General features: G+C 46.1%; 2 protein-coding genes across 2 annotated transcripts; both read right to left on the bottom strand.

Moving 5' to 3' along the window:
- Positions 1 to 1063: 1063 nt before the first annotated feature.
- On the bottom strand, positions 1064 to 5249 carry LOC123104061 (transcription factor bHLH49). The gene is made up of 8 exons (XM_044525779.1): positions 5150 to 5249; positions 3313 to 5070; positions 3001 to 3225; positions 2824 to 2889; positions 2658 to 2726; positions 2269 to 2340; positions 1980 to 2162; positions 1064 to 1541 (listed from the first exon to the last, which is right to left on the bottom strand). Exons 2-8 carry the CDS (start codon positions 3844 to 3846, stop codon positions 1413 to 1415), a joined length of 1278 nt encoding a protein of 425 aa, XP_044381714.1. The 5' UTR covers positions 3847 to 5070; positions 5150 to 5249; the 3' UTR covers positions 1064 to 1412.
- A 9636-nt stretch (positions 5250 to 14885) lies between these two features.
- LOC123104060 (pentatricopeptide repeat-containing protein At5g48910) lies at positions 14886 to 16931 on the bottom strand. Its single transcript, XM_044525778.1, has one exon. It carries the CDS (start codon positions 16771 to 16773, stop codon positions 15019 to 15021), a length of 1755 nt encoding a protein of 584 aa, XP_044381713.1. The 5' UTR covers positions 16774 to 16931; the 3' UTR covers positions 14886 to 15018.
- Positions 16932 to 21214: the final 4283 nt, after the last annotated feature.

Raw genomic sequence — 21214 nt, 5'->3', positions numbered from 1 at the left:
AAACATTTTCCGTACACATGATTAACTTTTTTGCATACATGTTTAAAAAACTCAAATGCATGATTAACATTTTTGAAAAAAATGTGCACACCATTTTAAAAGGAAAATATAAGGAAAAAAGTTAAGCAAAACCGGAAACAAAAATATGAAATAGAACCGAAAAACAGGGTGACGGCGGCAGGGGGGGGTCACTGGGCGAAAACTTACGTGTCTCTACGGCCAACAAGAACACAAGACGACGGTGGAAATGCGCGAGGAGCAGAGCGCATGCACGGCGAGAAGATTGTCCGATTCGCCGTCGCCTTCGCTGGGGGTTTGCGATCGTACCGCCAACCGGGATCGAAATATAAATCGCTGCACGAACGGCCCAACCTCCAACAGTCGAGTTAAAGAAAAGGCGTCCACGGGACCGCCTTGCGCCAATGTTTTCGACGTGTGCAGGCTGCAGGCACAGATGTATGTAATCGTGTAAATGGGATGCAGCGCCCCCTCTCGTTGGAGGAATCTGATCATGAACGTGCCAAAACCCCTTGTCCTGGCAGGCAGGAAACCCCTAGCGACGACACGACACCGGCAGAGCAGAATACACGCACCCCCAAAGATCGACCTGCTTTTAGTAGCAATGTGCTGTGGCTTGTGCGCGCCCGTGCGCGTAGCATTGTCCGCTTCGGCGTCAGCTACATGCGCTGGGCGCCGTACGACCGTGCATGCGAGTGGATCAACGAACACGCTACGCTGCGCATAGGAGGACGAGGTAACTCGATGGCTAACATTTTTGCTCGCCAGGAGCACCGAGCTAATCAGCGGAGACGTTTCATCATTTTACCATTCTTCCGTATACAGGTGGAGGTTTCCGTCCAACGTTTGAACACCACCCGCCCCCCAAGTTCTAGGACTGATCCTGAGCATCGAAACGGAGCAACACAAGTCACACGGAACAAATTCTACCCAACACAAACCCCCCGCATTGCATCATGAGACGAGATATCCTGCAGCAGCAGCAGCAATTCATCAGCTGCTGCCACCGCCTCGTGCGCCACACATAAATGCAGACAGAGCACAATTCCCATCCATTCCACGCCACAGGATTTCATTTCTCCCCGTGGGGCTGCTCGGCCCCCTTTTTCCAGTTCCAGCCCCGAATACAACAAGAACACGCCCGATCCATCCATGGATCGATTTACACACGGCCACGCACGCACGGCGCAGTTAAAGGCTCCAGCTGTGCACTGCACGCACGCACGCACGGGCGGCAGCAGCTTCAGTGGTCATATTGCTCGTGCATGTGGCCTCTGCTCTGCTGCCCGTCCCGTTGGCGGTCAGATGATTGATGGCTAGGCCTAGGCCAGCTAGCTGGACAAACAAACTCGGGCCGGGTGGCTCTTCAGGAGGCTGGCTGGCGATGGCATCAATCACATTTGGTAGGCGTCCTGGGACGGCCTGATGCTGAGGTCCTGCGAGTGCGAGTGCGAGGAGCCCATGGACGGGTACGCCATCTGCGCAACGTGATCGCTGAACGGGCCATTCAATGCGTGGGCCATCTGCGCGATCCAAACAACAAAACCAAACGGAAACATTATCAGCAAGCAACCAAGCTATAGCTTCAACGTGTTAGTAATTCATCATCCACATGTTGTTTATGCATGAGGCTGCCGCACACGTTAGCTATGTAAGCATGCATGCACGTACATGTTCAAATTATTCATTTCATACTCCTACTGGCCAGGCCAGGCCAGGTGAATGGATCTAATAGGCTGCTAGCTGCTAGCCTACAGGCATAGGTCTCGGTCACACTATGGTCTATCTAGCACATTGGTAGGCTGTGGATCTTTGGGAGCTGTTGACTGCCGAGGTACTATAGTTTTGGGGGCAAATTAAATTGTTTATCTTAATGAGGTGTGTCATCCTCTACCTCGTTGCTGGAGTAACTAAACACGGTATGTATACCAGTATATGTCAGTCGTTGAAGAGACGCTAACCTGTGAATGGGATCCATCTTTTGCTCCTAGTTGCGCTTGCATGATTCTTCTGAACACGTCCGAGTTCGCCATGGCGGCGGCGCCTCCCTGCATCAGCCCCGGCTGCGACAGCTGCAGCTGCGGGTGCATCATCTCCGGGGAGAATCCCATCGACGAGGAGGACACCCCAGGGAAGCGAAGAAGCTGTTGTTGACAAGGGACCGTTGGGCATGCATGGTTAGTTCGACACTCCTTGAAAGCAGGCAACTGGTTGTGGAGGGAATTCATATATAAGCGATGATGCTCTTACATCCTTTGAGAGAAGCCCTTCTATGTTGAGGTCAAGCCTCGGGTTTACTGTCGCCAGCTTCATCGATAAGAACTGCAGATTGCAAAGGGAGTGAGTGTCAAAACTCTGCGGTGGTTTACCATCACTGACGTGCCAGTTACTAGAACACACTACTGATCAGTTATCTGTATCCACTGATCACTGAAATGCTAGTTACTAGAGCAAAGTACTCAGTTATCTGTACCCAGTGATCACTGACATGCTAGTTACTAGAGCAAAGTATTCAGTTATCTGTACCCAGTGGTTGTACTTCTTCCCTTGCACCTGACACGCAGTATGTTCAAAGCTAAAATCCTACTAGTATGCTCAGGTTGCCTAGATAGATTCTCAGACGAATTGTTGGTCGTTACCTCGACTTGTCTTTGCAGGGACTGAACATAGTTGATGATCTCGTCGAGCATCACCGCCTTCCCGGTGACCTGAATTCAGTCCAAGACACAGAACATCCTTTACATTTGCTACGAAATACCAGCACTGATCGGAAACACCAACTTCTTTCGGTGGAAAAAGGAGTACCTTGCTGCAGCCGGGAACAAGGTCCTGTAGAAGCTTCATCCTCTCACTGATCTTCTCCCTTCTTAGCTGCGCAAAGGATAAAAACATCCATGGTTTCAACACCACTCGCGTGCTCAAATGCATACATACTGCATCCATGCTAATCAAACGAGGAAGCGGTGAGCAAAATCTGTGTACCCTTTCAGCGAGGCTGTGGCTGTTGGTTGCCTGCCCGCGCCGGGCTCGGACATGGATGTAGTCCTCCTTCTCGGAGCTCTCCTTGGCACCCTTCCCCTTGGACTTGCCGCCGGTCGTCGTCCCCGTCGCCGGGCTGCTCTCCTCGCCTTTATCTTTGCTCTGGGCGCTCTCGTTTGCGGAGTCAGCGGCCACGTTGGAAGACTGAACCTGATCACCTCCCATCACCTGAATGAAGCACAGGCTCGTTCTTGAACACCTGACAAAAGTACTGAACTGAAGCTGGAAACACGATGAACAACAGGCAGTATATACCTCGCTGGGCCTTCTCCTCTTCTTGGAGTCGGACCCTTTGGACGAGCAGTCTCCGCCGGCTGCCTCCGAGCTCGGCACGCCGCCGCTCCCGGCGAGCTCCGGCTCGGCCTTGTCCCCGCCTTCCTTCCTACGGTGATCCAAGTACCCCTCCCCGAAAGCGCTGCCCATGTGCTGATCGCCCGCGCCGCCAAAAGCGCCAGCGCCCATCATCCCGCCACCGGAGCCAGGACCGACGAAGCACGACGATCGCGCGGCCCGCTCGATGAAGCCCGAGTCCACCGGGAAATGGCCCCCGAGGCCAGGCGGCGGGAGGAAGCCGGGCACCGGCGCCAGGAACCCCGCGCCGTGCTGCGAGGCCGCCGGCCACATGCCGGACGCGAAGGAGTCCATCATATGAGGATGCTGCTGGTGATGGTGCGCCGAGAAGCCGCCGCCGCCGCTGAATTGGCTCTGCCACTCCACGGGGATGCCGCCGCCGGGGCCAGAGGACCCATTGCCCTCCATCCCTTTCTCGCTGCTCTCGTTCATGTCCATGGCTCCTACCTAGCTGCCTGCTCCAACAACAAGCGTAGCAAATGGATTCCTCCGCTGGCCGAAAGAACCCGAGAGGCAGACGAGAGGGAAGACGAAGTGCTCTGGTCGGGCAGGGCCGTATGGGCAATGCGATGGGCAAAAGCTCTTAAGGCAGCGAGGCTATGGACAGAAACGGCAAGAAAAGGAGAGGCGGCCGCTGCAGATTGTGGCGCTAGGTGTGCCGGCGAGAGGCGTAGGAAGAAGATGAGCTAGGAAAAGAGGGAGACGCGTAGACCATGCTTACATAGCTAGAGGGAGAGTGTGGAGGCAAAGGCTTGTGGCATTTGTAGGACTACACTGCTAGTACTACTACTAGTTCTTCTTGACCACCACCACCACGAGAGGCCCTACTAGTTTCTGTGCATGGTTAACAAACCGCTTTAGCCCTCTGCTCCTCCTCCTCCTACTCCTAGTCACAAACTGGGCACCACCGCCATCCACGGCCAGTTTTTTGTTTTGTTTAACAAGCTTTAAAATGTGTTAGGGCACCTTAACCGTCCCCGCTTTACCTTTCCTTTGTTAACAGCCCTTTAATCATGGTGTTTACCTTTGCTTTCCTTCAGTTACGACCCGCTCCGCCTGGGTTACTTACTTGCTCGGCATCGCACCGCACCGCACCGCTCATAGCATAGCAGGAGCAGAGGAGAGGAGCAGGCGTAAAGAGGCATCCCTGACATTGCCAACCCTCGCAGGCATTAGTTTATGCTCGCTTTCTCAAGGTGCCTGCCTGGCTGTAAAACTTGTGCACCCACCCCGCTCATCATTATTTGACTGTTTGCACTTCTTTAATCGGGTGGACACGGGCAATTATTTACACGCCCTCCATGATCGCCATCATTAGTTTTTTGCTCAAGGGAAAATTGGTGGTCAACATTAGGAGGGGCTGCGATCGAGGCCTCGCCGTTTTGCCCCCCACGGCAAAGCAACGCCGCTTTCGTTTCGTCCCATTTCATTTCACTTCATCATTGATAGGGTTTAGGTGAGATTTGTTTGGGCTTTCAGCGGCGTAGGAAACTCATACTAGGAATTGTACTAGTGTTTCTTTTTCTTGCGAAATTCGGAGATGAAAATAATGAAACCTTTGCTTGATTGATTAGAGGAGGAGTCGCGGTCTGCCCCGGCTGCTGGAGATGCTTTTTCTCGCAGGGCAGAGTTGAGATTCTCCTAATCTCAATCTTTCTGTGGCTGCAGTAGGATAAAAACAATTCGTTAGCCTCGGGGTTAGCGAAGGCTCGAATCTAGCTTTAGATTAGTTAAAGCCTACCACCCATGCAATACTTTTATTCACTCCAAACACGCTTTTGCCCCCCCTCCCCTTCCCCTTCCCTCCTCCTTAAGCTTTCAAAATCCGGGCTTAAGAAAAGCTCAAAAGCATCAGCAAGGAAGGAAGCAGCAACCATCTGCGCTGATTGCAAGAAGTGAACTGCAAGTTATTCCCCTGCACTGCAGCTAAGCTTACCTCCTCCATTCCTCTTTATCTTTCTACTCAGCGCAGCAGCGTCCCTCCCTCGCTCCATGCCTTTCCCCTCCTCTTCTGCCTAACATTAGTGGAGCCATTAGTAAACTGTTCACCCCAAAGCGGGAATGAGAAGATAAAAAGAATTTAAAAAAAGCAAAGGCACGTACGTACGTATACGTAGCGAATCTTGAGAGAGAAATGCCGGGCGGGCCAAAGACTGGAAAGGATACGACTTCAAACTGCCCAGGGCATGGACCACGAGCTGCTGCTGCTGCTACGTAGTAGATAACAAGCCTCGATAGATAGATAGATAGATAGATAGATAGATAGATAGCTAGATTCCGAGACCAGTCCCCTCCCCAGCTTAGCTCTGCCTCCGCTTTTCTTTTTCCCCTCCTCATCTTATCTTTGAGAACGAGAAGGAGAGGAAGACCGTGAGGCAGCCTCGTATGGTAGACGGGGGTTGTATTTTGTTAGGGTAGCCCCTACACATGGCCTTCGCCGTCCACGACCCGGTGTCCGCCCACACGCGCTTTGCCAGTCCTGTGCGCGGCAGCGCTGGCCGGGCTCGGCACAAGGCATTTACCCGTGCCATGCCATGCCACCCCCGTCGTGCACCGCAGTCATTGAGGAATGGAACTGGACCCGACCGCCCACCAGATTATCTTCTCCTGCATCATTATGCTCGCCAGAAAGGTTGCCGCAGATCTATGTCTCCCTTCTCCAATCATTGCCGCACAAATTCATGTGTTGCAGTACCATCCGTCCGTCCGTCCGTCCGTGCTCTCTCGCGCCAATGCGAGTGCGCCTGCATCGCATCACGGACGGACAGCGCGCGAGAGCAGCCTATCGACGGACGACGCGGAAGGGGCTTGCTGTCAGCAGGCACGGAGGATGAGCTGAAAACAAGAGCAGCGTTTTTGTCAACAGAAATAATTTAGAGCAAATAGGCGGTACTGATGTGATGAGAGTGACTACATACATGAGTTTAGGTCCTACATGTTGGCAGCAGGACAATCCATCCATCCGTCCGGTGTGAGTGAGAGCAGAGGATTGATTCCTGCAAACAAAAGAAGCTCCAACAAATAGCAGCCAAAGAGCTGTAAGTAAACAAATGGAATAATGTCTGCGCGAGATTAGCTGGCAATCGTCTCTTTAGCGGGTAAGTCTAAAGCTAAAATACACACCCCCTGCTAGAATGGGGTAAGAGTTTCGACATCGGATTCGTTCATCTCACAGAATCTGCTCCCTGTATTGACTATCCTGCTTAGCAAGTTCTGAACGGATGTCTTTAGAGAAGTACATATTACACCCCTCAACTCTAACCCTAGTCTAATATACAACCTCCAACTCCAAAACCGTCTAATCTGCAACCTCCAACTCTTAAAACCGGCCAAAATTCAACCCTCCTCTCCCCTTGACCGGGTCTGACCCATTGACTGATGAACAGTAAATTTGAAAAAAAATGGAAAATTCAGAAAAATAAAAATAAAAAAAATTGTAAATTCAAGAAATAGTTGGGAACAAAATTTTAAAAATAATTTCGACTTTTCCACCGTGCGAACAGTAATTCAAAAAAAGTTCAAACTTTTGGAACAAAAAAATTTCCCTCGGTCACTGTTCATGCAGTGAAAAAATGATTTTCCTGATTTTTTTTTACTTTTTTGAATACTGTTCATGCTGTTTACAGTAATTCAAAAAACAAATCCCGGTGAATTTTGTTTCCAATTTATTACCTCCGGGTACATGTAAAAAAACTGAATTTTTAATACTGTTCACCGGTGAAAAAGTCGAATTTATTTTTTAAAAATTCTGTTCCCAATTTTTTTTTGAAATACTGTTCATCCGGAGGCAAAAAATGCTTTCTAAAATTTTATTTTTCTGAATTTTCATTTTTTTTCCGAACTTACTGTTCATCAATCAATGGGTCAAAACCGGTCAAGGGGAGGGGAGGGTTGAATTTTGGCCGGTTTTAAGAGTTGGAGGTTGCAGATTAGACGGTTTTGGAGTTGGGGGTTGTATATTAGACTAGGGCTAGAGTTGAGGGGTGTAATATGCACTTCTCTCTTTCTTCCCAGGGAAAAAAATAATCACAGCTTTGCCTTTTGAAATTTGAGCATCATCAGAACAGCATACAGCAAATGATTTAGGTTTTTCATTAAGAGAAATTATCTATGATCCACAACAAATCTACTACTACTATAAAAGAAAGAAAGGGGCAGATCCAAACAATCATATTCATTCATTATCGAAATCTAATGGTTCTTAATTCTCCGATGTTTAACGCTGCAAGCCACGCATCAAGCCACTAACCCATCGACCGCTAACCCTCGCCGTTGCTAAAAAGACACTGCGAACACGACCTTTCGCCCCAACGGACGCCACAGCACGGCCGCACGACCTCTCCCCCAACTGACGCAACAGCACGGCCGCAGGCCGCACGACCTCTCGCCGCTGGAGAGAGCCGCCGCGCCCCCCACCCCCCGCCGTTCGTCGTCTCGCCGCGGGAGGGAGCCGCCGCCCACTCGCCATTCCTCCCTTCACCGCGGGAGGGAGCCGCCGCCCACCCGCCGTTTCTCCCTTCGCCGCGGGAGGGAGCCGCCGTCCCCCCGCCATTCCTCCCTTCGCCACGGGAGAGAGCCGCCCCCGCCGTTCCTCCTCTCGCCGCGGGATAGAGCCGCCGCCCCCTGCCGTTCCTCCCTTCGCCGCGGGAGAGAGCCGTCGCGCCCTTCGCCGCGGGAGTTGAGCTTCAGCTTGGCCTCCGCACCGATGTTCCTCTTCTGCTTCCCATCGGCCACAAGTAAGTTTCTTGTACACTGAAGCTCAACTGTTCCTAATCTGTAGACTACAGACTACCTACCTTTTTCTGTTCTGATGAATTTTGGCCCTCTTAGACTTTGTTTCACATTTGCCTTGCGTTTCAACCAAAGGGATTGTGAGTTGCCTTTCAACCAAAGGAATTGATACAAATGCATTGTGAACAGCTAGGTGGTAACAAAGGGATTGATACAAATGCATTGTGAATAGCTAGGTGGTAACAGAACATCAATTGAAGTGGAAAGATGGGGCAGCGGCAGCGTGCCAGACTGTCTTGGGCTCCCGTCCCCTGTCGTAATCAAATCACAACCATTGTTGGTGAGGCTTCAGTTAACATTCCCATCTTCCTAGCCACTACAACGATAATCTGGTAACTATGAGTCATCAAACTGAAGTTGGCTTCTTCATCTGTATTTCTTAGATGTGTGACGAGATAGTAGCGAGGCTTTGTTCTTATTTCTAAATTCTAATAATTAGATGCAGATATTTAGACATTTGCTTCGGTGATTACAAACTGAAGAATGTGGACTGATTTGTTAATTTAATTGTCAAATTTGGTGTTGTCGGATTTCTATTTGCAGATTAATATTCAGTGCATGAGAAGCATGTATTGTGTCATTTTCTTCTGTCAATATTCAGTTTGAACCAATTAGGCGAACAATTCGTGCTAATTTCTATTCAGACGTGGTCTGTGTGTATAGAGGCTCCAAGAAAGAAAGATGGGTGTGTAATACGTAGTCATGTATTGGTTCATTCTTTTCCACTTACTAATGTTTTAAGAAATCAATTAGCCTGCTTCAAAGCTGGGGACCCATGAGTGTTATTGTGCAATTCCAGCTTCCAGATTATAATGAGGATCATGGAGCTGTAGGTAGAATGCAATGACTTGCAGTAATGTCTACTGACTTGGCAAGAGGTTTCTTATCAAACTATTCACATCTTATTTATATTGTCCATGCTATTTGAAGGTGAATAACTATCTTTCAGAAATGTGTACATTTGGTAAATTATTGTCTCCCCTACGTAGCAACTTTCAGTTTATATAGAGAAATTATTTTATGACACTACATGATTCAGGGAGAACATACATACGATTGGGAAAAAAGCATGGGGTGACGACAAATGGGTGCCTCTCTCAGAAGGGATCAGGTGGAGGCTCACTGGCTGCAGCGATGGCCACTAGCGTGAGCTGTGAAGCGTGTGGAGGCGAGAGCCTCATGGCCTGTTGATACGGCGCATAATTGCAACCCTCCAATTCATGTAAGTTTGTGGATTGTGTTCTCAGTTGTCTAAGTTGTTATAGACGCGGATAGTGTGCAAAATGGTGGAATGGAAAGACCGATATTATGACAGTGTGTGAGAGATATATACTGATACTGAATTGCTAGCTGCTTGCCGATGGGAAGCTAGCATTGATAGAGCATTCAGCTGGGGGCTCACGCTCACGCAAGTACATGGAGGAATTCGAGACGTCCGACATAAGTTTACTACTCCCTCCACTTAAATGAATAAGGCGCACACACATTTCAAAATCCAACTTTGACCATCAATTTAACAGCCGGGGGTATTCCTCCTTTTCGTAAAAAAATCAATTTAACAAACCAAATGTGGGTTATACCTAATAAAAGTTATACTGTTGAGCTCATATTTGAGAAAAAGTTAGTACTGCCTTCGTGCGGAAATACTTATCGCTAAAATGGATGTATCTAAACATATTTCAGTTCTAGATACATCCGTTCGAGTGACAAGAATTTCCGGACGAAGGGAGTAGTATAATTTTCAAGTCACATAAGTTGCACTCTGGGAAAGGATAAAATAAGCAGGCTTGATCTCTCTCTACTCCACGTTAAAGAATTCTGATTTAGCCAATTCCCCTGCTGAATGCTTGTGTTTCGTACTTTCATTTAAGTTGCCTCTTTCTTCATAAAAATAAGTGTACTGTCTTTTGTGTTCCACATATCACATTTGATTTGATCTCTGTGGGGCAGAATAAATAGTGTATGTTTTACATGTGGGTTGATGCACAGAAGTCATTTTCTGCACGTCTTTATTCCTACAAGCTTTACTATTATAACTTGATAGCATGTGGAATTTTGGATAATTGCAGCGCCTCACCCCGCTCCACTCCATGCCAGCCCCATAGTCATGTTATTGAACATTGGAGAGAAACCGAACACCACATTTCACTTGAATTAGAAACACCAAAGGTTTGGGATTATGCTCATGACGACTATGTCCATCATGTATTGTGTCCAAAGCAGATGGTATGTGTTCATATGTAATGGTGGTGCAGTAATGGATGAAGCTCTATTGAACAGGAAAGTTAAGCTTTAATCTATGGTATGTTTCTGTGTATTTTCTTTTACAAATGTGCTACTTCTCTTCTTTTAGATTGTTGGATAGTACAATGATGTGGTCGACGTTTATTACCAGCTTATAAGTTCATTGTGACTCTGGTTTTGTGCTAATGTAGTACCGATATAAGTCACTTCTTCTAGAAATCAAAGAGAATTAAATATAAGTTTCTGCTACTGCATGATACCTCCAAACGTTACACACAAAGCTTGATAAGTGCACTGAAGAGAAACATTTTCTTGATGAAGTTGTTCCGGGTTGTAACTTTTGTAGGCATAAACAAAATCTGGACACTTTGGTTTAGCGGTGGAGTTGTTTCATACCATTGTAATTTATAGTGGTTTTGAAAAAACAAAGTTGCATGTGCTGGATAATTCTGCATGTGTGTATTTTCTTGTAAATTCTATGCCTTTCTTTTTTGCTCTTTTAGGAAAATCATACGATGATTTTGATGATGCTTTTATAAGTAAAAAACAGATTATATCCTTCAAATCCATTCATTTTATGTGGTGTCTTTGTGTGGGTTTCGAAGGCAAAGAGTTGTGTGGTACACATGATGAGACCGAATGCTGCCATATGTTTTTAATTGAAGTCCCTAAAGCTTCTTAGGGTCTCTTTGATTCACATGATTATCTGATTATCAAAATACGGGATTAAGAAAAACCTAGGTACCATATAATTGTGTTTTACCTATCCTTGTTAAGCCTAAAAACTTGGATAGTCTCTCTTCAGTTCTCTCTCCCCCTCATTTTAGGCATATGTAACAATTTTAACAGATGAAATCATAACTAGAGGTCTGAGAGGATGGATTTTTTCTCCAATAGAGTACAAAGAATACTTCAGAAAAAGGTCCTTGGGCTTCATATCCATAGAAAATCCTATGGAACTCTTGAGAACCGAAGGATCCCTGTATATATCTAACTATGTAGTAATTGATATATTGTTCTTTTGAGAGACATTCCAAAATGGAGTACAAAGAATCCTTCGGGAAAATATCAAACCATCTCCATAGGGAAAAGATCCTTAAGATTCGTATCCTTGAAAAATCGAATGAATCGAAGGAACCCTACCTAACTTTGTTTATCAGTTGTTCTTATAAGAGACATCATACATATGTAGGTCATTAGATTGTTTATTAGCACATTGCTAGAGAATCTTAAAATGGTGTCCTCATATTGTTAGATATGCTAAAGAAGTGAATAATTGCGTATCAGCACATTCCAAAATCTTGATTCTTTTGCTTTTAGTTTTATGCACTCATGGTACGGGGAAGAACTAAATCAACCAATTTGCAGGGTCAATATTCATTGTTTCATGATTTTACATTCTACTAAGCGAAAATTCCCAAGATAATGACTTTTATTCTCATTCACGATGTTTGCCAGCTAAGGAAGCAATTTGCGGTGCACCATACTTAGCTTCATCGACAATGAAGTTGCACACAAAATTTCTGTTGTTGTACGAGAACTAATTACATGTATTAAGAAATAATGAGATATTTATGTTTTTTTGGCTTTGTGCATAGCTTGCCATGTTAAAGTGTTTTCTTGATTTTTAGTACTTTTTAATGCGATCAAAATGCCTTTGTATGCATGTTAATTCTGACATATCTTTGTAATATTAGTCGAGACGTGCATTTGCACGTACAAGCTTACTAGTATAAAGGAAACAATCCACCATGCCTATCATAGTTTGTGCTAGAACATGCTACAAAAGTTTGTGCAGACACTTGCTATAAAGGGATTTGATTCGAACATGCTAAGCTTCCTCAAAGTAAAAGAAAAAAGAAAACGACCAAACAATCCACCATACCTATCATAGTTTGTACTACATGCTACAAAAGTTTGTGCAAACACTTACTACCAAGATGTATCGAGAAGCAAAGAGCACAAAAGCAGTCTTAACGGGATCATTACCAAGGATGAATGATTTGAGTTGAACATGGATGATTCGATTACAGGGCAAGTTGGCCCATAGTATCTCCACATTGTGAGTACACCTCTGTGTTAATTCAGCATTTGTTCCCATGTGCTAGGATACAGGATCTCTAATTGTGCTTAGGAAAGCGTATGTTACACCTTTCTGTAAACCATAAACAAAGCACAGTCCATGGCAAAGCCAGCTGCACGCGAGATGCAAGTGAGTATATTTTTGGTAAAGGTCGATGTTAGGTGAAACCTTCCTTGTGGGCTATGATTCATACAAAGCGGTAAATATTACCGATTATTCTAAACCCTAATTATGCATTATGGCGTACGCTAATGGTCTTATTATACTCTAGAGCAGTGATTAGAGCTACAAACTAGGGCTTAGGGTGCAAAATACAAAATGCATATCTGGGGAACACTAAAGAACTTCCCCCAAGAGGAAAATAAACTAATAGTGTTGATAAGGGCAGCAGGCTGTTTATTACGGCCAACCTGTTAATGATTGGCGTGGAGCTAGGGCATTCTACACTATCATATAACATTATGTGCGTGTGCGTATGTGCATGCATGCGTGTGTATGTTGCCTTGTGTGAAGAGAGAGAAAAAAATCAATTTGTAATCATAATGTACCACATCTGGTCGCTTACTAATGCCGTGTAGAACTTTCTGGTGCCTAAGGGAACATATAATAGTATAAGCAATAGTTATTTCTAATACCCCTCAACATAATCTTGGATGAATGCAAAACACACTGCTCAATTGTAGAGAAAATGTTATCCATAAATTGTCGAAATAATGGCTCAAACACTCCACACCAAAGTGGTAGTTTGCATGAAAGACAGCTTGGTTTGTCTTTGGAGTTCTGTCCCCTTTGCCTCACCCAAAATCAGATGCAGCAAGGCTTTGAGATAACCAGCGTCACACTATTGGAGATTCACGTTCGATTATCAATCAACTAACATGTAAACTACCCATTCGAATGATAATTCACATAGAAGATAGAGCTACCCAGCTCTGTTCCTCTTAAGAATTCAGTTTCTTACAAATGTTAGAATGTCCCGTTTTACATGGGACAAGGTTGATTAGATTAACTGTTGTCCAGTCTCTCTAAGTCTGGTGTTATCTATAAAGCAATGGCATACATCATATGATGTGAAGAGTGAAGATGTATGATGCTTTACATCCTTCCTCTTGAGAATTAAGATGTCCTTGCAAAATATCACATACAGATGCAAATGTTAATAAAATTGCAGAGATAAGAGTAAACATTAAATTTTGACATCTAAGAATTAAACTTTAAGGTTAGTGGCTTTGATGCAAACATGCAAAGTTTCGCTAGCAAAGATAACAACACCTTCAAGAATGTGATACTTACACCTAGGAAGCCTTCCTGTCAGACAGCACCCATGCTATAATGCCAAATAGGCATGCGTTTGCATCATCCACTGTCCTTCCGTTCAAAAGCAAAGCTCCTACATCCACCAGATCACCAGGTAGTAATAACAAGAGCACGGTGGAAGTGATTACTTATATCCAATAGTGTTGATCTTTGTCCTCGTTACCAATCTCACTCTTTAGATGGTTCATAAAGTTAATAATTACTATCACTTGTGCAGAACGCTTCATGTCTCTTCTGAAATCAACAACAGATAGCAAGGGAGATAATAATACTATCACAAAAGTGGTAGTAGGTAACTCCTATCCCAGGAGTTAAAAAATTTAGTACATGAGTTTCTGATGCCCTCAAGGGCAGTTACTGAACGAAGGACACAACAGCAAGTTAAATCCATCAAGCTCAGCCTTCACAAAAGAATGTGCAATCAAATGGCTTATGGAAAATATGGAAATCTAGATGTACCTACACCTACAACGTAGACGTATCTATCATGTGCAAAATAATATAGCATAAAGGCTAATACAAGGGGCTGCATGCATCTCTCTGATGTAGAGGCCGGGGTAATCCTCCTTTTCTAAATAAATAAATAAAATAAAGGCTAATACATGGTGTGAGATGAAGAAAAAAAATGTATGGACAAGGTCTCAGTTCACAGGCCAAAACCAAAAGTAAGGCTACTTCCTCGCAGGAAAAGCAAAAGGCCTAGTTGGTTCTGTGGCTTAATTTCTCATTCAAATGTGCGTTTATGTGAAGCAGTCATCCTCAACTGTATGATGACAGTAATGAAATTTGGAAAACAGCATTAAGTATGTATCAGGTAATTAATGATTTCTAGTCCCTACCATTTGAAAGGATGTATAATTATCAGAATTTAATGGCACTTTTGCGTAGGGCATACATCTCAGATTCATGTTCAGTACTGAATCATGGGGACTGAAAAGTACAATAATTAGGTTTCAAGTTGCTGAGACACAAGAGGGTGGTCATCATGGTGTTGGTTTATGGGTAGCTTAGCATTTAAGAGACATGAAATCGAGTCAAGAGCTTCATGGCACATCTAAAAATCTTTCTCAAATGGACAAGTATAGTCATTGCCAGAACATTTCTAGCATGCTATATATTTCTGTGTAACAAGAAAACTAAACGGAACTGAACTGCACTGCAGCTCATCTGAAAGGTTACCAGTAATCTCCGCAAGAACAAGACCCTTCTCTGAAACGATGAAATCGATTCGCATCCCTAACAATAATGCACCTTCCATAAATCTTGCTTAGCAGTTTTATCGCATTATGACAGTCTCCACAGACCCGGAGGTTCTTTACAATCCTAATAGGTGTCCCAGGTGCAGTGCTAATCAGCCCAAAGGCAAGTGCAAGCTTCTCGCTGTGAAGAGCAAGTGAACTCTCTTTCACATCCTCATCATCAATATCTAGCAGCACTTGGGAAGTGTCTGGAGCATATCCCGCAATTTTCAACTGCTGGCATATCTCGCTTAGCATCTCATATACATCTCTCTTCCTTGAGTGGCTTTTATCTCCAGATATGAACTCATGAATAACACCATCAAGCTCTATTGAGCTGCTCCCAGGTACCTTCTGCACTCCACAATCCAACATCAGCTTCCTCACCTTATGCACTCCTTTCCAGTTGCCATCCAGCGCATAAATGTTGGATAGTAACACATACCCTGCATGATCATCCGGTGCAGCCTCAATAAGCCTGTGGCCTGCCTTCTTTCCCAACTCGAAGTTGTTGTAAGTTCTACAAGCACCAACTACGGCCTTCCACACAGCAGCATCTGGCTCCATTGGCATCATCTGAATCATCTCCTCTGCCTTCTCAAATAGCCCCGCGCGGCAAAACAGATCCACCATACAACCATAGTGGGCAATGTCGGGATCAATACTATACGAATTTGTCATTCTCTCAAAATAACTAATACCTTCCTCAACAAACCCTCCATGGCTGCAAGCATTCAGTAAACTGTTAAACGTAATTTTGTTAGGAACAAACCCAGATGACTCCATTCTAGTAAAAAGCTCCAAAGCTCTTTCCCTGCAGCCACTTGCTGTGAAACCAGCTAGCATCGCATTCCACGTATCCACGTTCCTCAGTGCACACGAATTTTCAAACACATAAACTGCACCCTCAATGAAACCACACTTGGAGTACATGTTTATTAGAGCTGAGCTCAACTTCTCATCGACCTCAATCTCTTTCCTGCAAACATATGCATGTGCCCACAGCCCCTGCGCAAGTGCTCCCAAGTACGCAATTGCGGAGATTACGCTCACCAATGTCACCCTATCAGGCTGGCACTCATTGCTCGCCAGCATCTCCCGGAACACCGCAACTGCCTCCTCGTGCTCCCCATTCGCAGCACACCATGCAATGACCGTGTTCCAAGAGACCGAGTCTCGGGCTGGCATCCGCGCGAAGAACTCCCGGAGTGCTCCTGCGTCCCTGCCCTGCGCGTACCCTCGCAACAGGCAGTTCCAGGCGATCATGTCCACCTCGGGCCCATAGTCGAACACCTTGCGCGCGTCGTGGAGCATCCCGCAGACGGAGTAGGCGTGGATGAGCCCGTTGCGCACGCGGCGGTGCGAAGCGGCCCCGCGCTTGGCGGCGTGCCCGTGGAGCTGCGCGGCGGCGGGGTGGGCCCGCTCCCGCGCGCAGCGGGCCAGGGCGAGCGCGTACGCTATGGGGTCCGGGTCGGCGCCGGAGCGGAGCAGGTGGTCGAACAGGCGGAGCGCGAGGTGCGGGTTAAGCCGCATGCGCGCGGTGTACGACGCGGCGAGGGCGTCGGCTGGGGTTTGGGCGCCGCATGAAGGCGGCTGCGGTTGCGATTGCGCCGGTAGCTGCTGCCGTTGCGGTTTCGCGGCGGTGGCGAGCGTGGTGGAGGTGAGGAAGAAGGGGACGGTGGGAGGAGGCATCGCTTGTGGCAGCGAGCGTGGAGGAGGAACGAGCGGCGTGCAGCGAGCGTGTCACGGCCGGCGAGGGCAGTGAAGTGTCGTGCGCCGGAGGCGCGGCGGGTGCGTCGCGTCGTGGATGAGGTCGAAATGGGATTCCGGCCCGTGCAATCCCTTTTTCGGCTGTACAATTATATTGGGCCATACAGTAGCTGGATCTCTCACTCGTCGTACTACTGGGCTTAGGCTTTACTGGATTGGTACAGCGGGTAGGCCCAAAGGTAGCAGATGTGTGTAGTACTTTCAAATTGGGTCATACTGGTAAAAAAAAGTGTCTACCGCTAAAAAAAAGTGTCTAAAAAAACTGGTTAGTTTAAAAAAAAACTCTGATAAAAAAAGGGAGGTCTTATTGGTCATCCATCACGGTAACATGGTTCTCAAGGTGAAGAAAAAACATGTCGGAAAATATTTTTTTGCTGAAGACAAATGGAGTTCTTCCCCTAAAAAGGAAACATGGGATTTGACTCTAGCAGGTTGTGCATCTTGTTTGTAGTATGTATTTTTTTTAAATATTGTAATGATTCTTTGTGAGGCAATGAGATGTTACAACACACTAGACTTTAGTTTTTGGTGTGTACCAAATTTTATATCTATAAATAGAATAAAAAAGATGATTTATAAATTTTGCCTGCTTTCCCGCAACTAAAAAGCACTCGTTGAGAGCTTGCAAGCATCTCTAGCCCTTCTGCTGAACTTTAACTCCTCAACAACCTTCTGAGGCGGAACTTGGCGCATGTGTGGAGGGTATTTCTCTTGCAATACAAAGGTTGGACCTGCCGATACTCATGGAAATGGACTCAACAGTGACAGTGACATGATTAATAGCCATAACATAGATAGGTCTTTTTTTCCACTTCCCTGGTGGCCGAGATCAAGCATTTGGTGTCAATTCGCACAACTAGAGTTTATTATGTCACTCGCAGCCAGAATGTGTTTAGCAATTTTTTAGCAAAATTCGCATGAACTAAGGATAGAACAGTTGTTCGGTTCGGCTCTGGCCCTCGGAGGCAGTGGACTTGTGTAAGTTGGATTGTGATCCTCTGAATCCTTGATTAGTACAAGTCTTACCCGTAAAAAAAACTTAACTCCTCAATTTTTTTAGAAGTTAACTTTTGTTGCGTCTACCCCTTCCCTCGAAACTAACTTCAAATACACTCGGATTTCACTTGAAAGTCTCCCCCCTCCCCTCTTCTTTATTCCCCAAACTAAGATCCTCATCACCTCGTCAGCTTCTGCATCAAGGGCGTCACCGTGCGGGGCCCTTTTCGGTATCCACTATGCTAGGAATACGTCGCCAACATCAAGATGTCCCACCTTGCGACAATGATATTTTTCTATTATTGGTTCTTTGTCATGTATCGAGAATTGGAGATGACGCAACCACACATTTCATATAAAAAATCTTAAAGACGATTATTACCCCTATCCCAAGGCGATCTAGGTTCCACCTCCGCCGTCATTCTCATCCATCGATACATCACCCACCTCCTCCTATGCTGGCTCTGCCGATGGCGATGCGCTGGGAGGGGGGGGGGGGGTCTATTGGTGGGAGCCATAATTTCCCCCTTGGGGGCATTAGGTAGGTCTCCGTTCGACACTGGTGGGATGATGGTTTCGTCATCAGCATGGAATAAGTTCTTCCAGCCTCGCCCTCATTTCGATGATGCTTCCATATATCGTCGAGAGGCATCTAGAAGATGGTCTATAATTAGATCTGATTCTTCAGGTCAGGCATTTTTTTCCTACGGGTTTGTCTTGGTCGTGTTGTCTTGCAGAGCAAGCAACATGGTCGTACGTCTTGGTCCTTTCGCTCCAGTTCTGCCCGATGAAAGTTGGCCAGTCTTAGATTCATCGGAGAATGTGCGAGGTTTGTGTCCCTCAATTTCGTCATGCCAAAACTTGGGCATTCTACAAGCCCTATCGGTGTTTTCTTCTCGAGGGCGGCAGCCGCCGACGTCTTCTAGTCTATGTCGACGACTTCTCGACTACTGCTTCTACAATCTCTTGGGTTTAAACAAGTTTTCTCCGTTGAGATGGAGACCTAGAGGCGGCAACGAACTTTGCTCACAGCACGCCGTGATGCAGGAGGAAGAAGACTTCGACACCCCAAAGAATTTGATATGTTTTCTTGTAAGGGCTTGTGTGCCTTTGATCTTTTACATAAAAAAAGATGATACAGCCACAAAAGAGTTTGGCTTCCGTGCGTTCCAAGTTTTCTGCTGATAAATATATGATGACTCTATCGTATAGTGCTACCTACTATCGCATAATTATTTCTAAAAAAACTATCGCATAATTCCAACGGTAGACATTTGCCATGGGAAGATACCGCCATATTGGCAACAAGCTAGTACTCGACCTAGGAGGAGGAAATGCATGGGCATTTGTCGACGAATTTTGAAGGATTTGAGTGCATGAGGTGCGTGCCAAATTTTAAAGCATTTGAATATCCGAGTAGCTCTAAGGAAAAAAATAAAACCAGGGCTGAACAGTGCACAGACAATAAACTTTTTCAAAGACCCCAAATTTGTCTTTTTTACTGAGAACTATCTGACATCCAAATGCTCTGAAATTTATCACGAACATGACGCACTCAGTCATCTTTCTCCACATAGAAATTCAGACTTTTTAAATCCTATTTAGTATTTTTAATGATTTATTTGTTCACTCCCGGGCTCTTCTGAGCCCAGGAGCCAAAACACCATGTGCAATCATATATCTTTTTTATTGTTTATTTGTCATGTAGCAAGAAGGTGCGGCTACAAAAGATTTTGCCCATCGTGTGTCCCAAGTTTTCTGACTATAAATAGAATAAAAATGATTTGTAAAGTTCACCTGCTAAGTTGTTGACTCTACCGTATACTGCTAACTACTACTCCCTTCGTCCGAAAAAAACTTGTCCTAAGCTTATCTCTCAAATAGACGTATCTAGCATTAACTTGATGCTAGATACATTCATGTGAGGGACAAATTTTTTCGGACGGAGGGAGTATCACATAATTCCAACCGTAGATACCCACGATGTTTGCAACAAGCTACTACTCCCTCCGTTCACAAATATAAAATGTTTTGGATATTTTAATATAGACTATATAAGAACTGAAATGAAGTGAGCAAACGCAGTAAAATGTGTCTATATACACCTGATTCAGAAACAACATCTTATATTCGTGAACGGAGGGAGTAGTAGCTAGGAGGAGGAAAGCTATGGGCATTTGTCACATTTCGACACATGTCCCTCTTCCCACGCAAACGGCGAAGCTGAGATCAAGCCATGGTGTTTTACATGGGGCCATCATCAGGCGCCTTTGATTCCTCGCCTAGTGTTGTAATATTGCCCTGGCACTACTTTGCTAGTGTTGGGCAGGCACTTTGTTTTACTTTCGTGTCACACCCTCGTATGCCTCCGAACACAACAAAAAATAGGAGTAGATCAGGCCAGCATAAAACAACTCGGTGTAGGGCTGCAGGCCGTGCAGCCCGCCAAAAGCTCACCCAAACCACGCACCCAAAACGGGAAACGCATATGATAACCGGAACCACCGGAGAAGAAAGGATACCAGCATTGCGGGCGACGGAAGAAGAGGCGTCTCGGGGTCGAGACGTGGCTCGTTGCGCGACACCTGAGAAGCACGCACCATCGTCACGCGCGCGGCGAGATGCGGGGCCGTGCGTCAGCCCGACGGCGACCCCCGCCCACGGCTGTTCCCCGCGCCGTCCCGTGTCGCCGCCGCATAGGCCCGTGCCTCCCGGCCCGCCCGCCGGCGACCCGGCCGTCGATTTTCGCCTTAGTTGCGTCGACGCCATGGAGCTTAATTAGCTCGACGGCGACGGGGGCTAGTGTTAGCTTAATATAATCGCGATGTGACGTGTGCAGTAGGAGTAGTAGCACCCCTGATCATTGATCAGTGCTGCTAATGGCCTTCGTTATCCGGCCACATCGAGCGCTGCGCTGGTGCGCTGACGAACTTAGTTTGGTTTCGCCGAGCAAACTACCGCAAAGCGGGTACGTACGTACGCAGACTTTTGCGTGCGTGCCAAAGCTCGTTTGCGTCACCACGGGCGACCAACTTGCACGCCTTTGTTTTTTCTATTACGTGCATCAGAGGCTTTTGTTATTCTTAATGCCAATTTGATAGTGCGTCAAAGTTAACTGTCAGATTTAGCCGAACATTCTCGAAGATTTGGAGATCTACTAGCTAGCTTAGCTTAGTGCGCCCACCTTTGTGTTGTGTTGCTACAGCTTAGAGGGGTTGGGCATTATTGGAGTTAACTGAGATGCGTATAGTTAAGGAAGAGCATGGTTAGGGCTTATCCATATCGGCCCAATCAGGGAAGAGGGTTCTTTTGCGGAAAATGTGCATGCATGTACATCTTAAACTGGTAAATTATTAAGCTGGTGTTT

This window comes from Triticum aestivum, chromosome 5A (genome assembly GCF_018294505.1).
Source record: "Triticum aestivum cultivar Chinese Spring chromosome 5A, IWGSC CS RefSeq v2.1, whole genome shotgun sequence".
Lineage (NCBI taxonomy): Eukaryota > Viridiplantae > Streptophyta > Magnoliopsida > Poales > Poaceae > Triticum > Triticum aestivum.
This window is presented reverse-complemented; position numbering and strand designations above follow the sequence as displayed.

Coding starts and splice junctions, on each gene's coding strand:
- LOC123104061 (XM_044525779.1), bottom strand. CDS start 3,846: ATGGACATGAACGAGAGCAGCGAGAAAGGGATGGAGGGCAATGGGTCC. Junction 3,226..3,312: donor AGAGGAGAAGGCCCAGCGAG/GTATATACTGCC, acceptor TGCTTCATTCAG/GTGATGGGAGGTGATCAGGT. Junction 2,727..2,823: donor TTGTTCCCGGCTGCAGCAAG/GTACTCCTTTTT, acceptor GACTGAATTCAG/GTCACCGGGAAGGCGGTGAT.
- LOC123104060 (XM_044525778.1), bottom strand. CDS start 16,773: ATGCCTCCTCCCACCGTCCCCTTCTTCCTCACCTCCACCACGCTCGCC.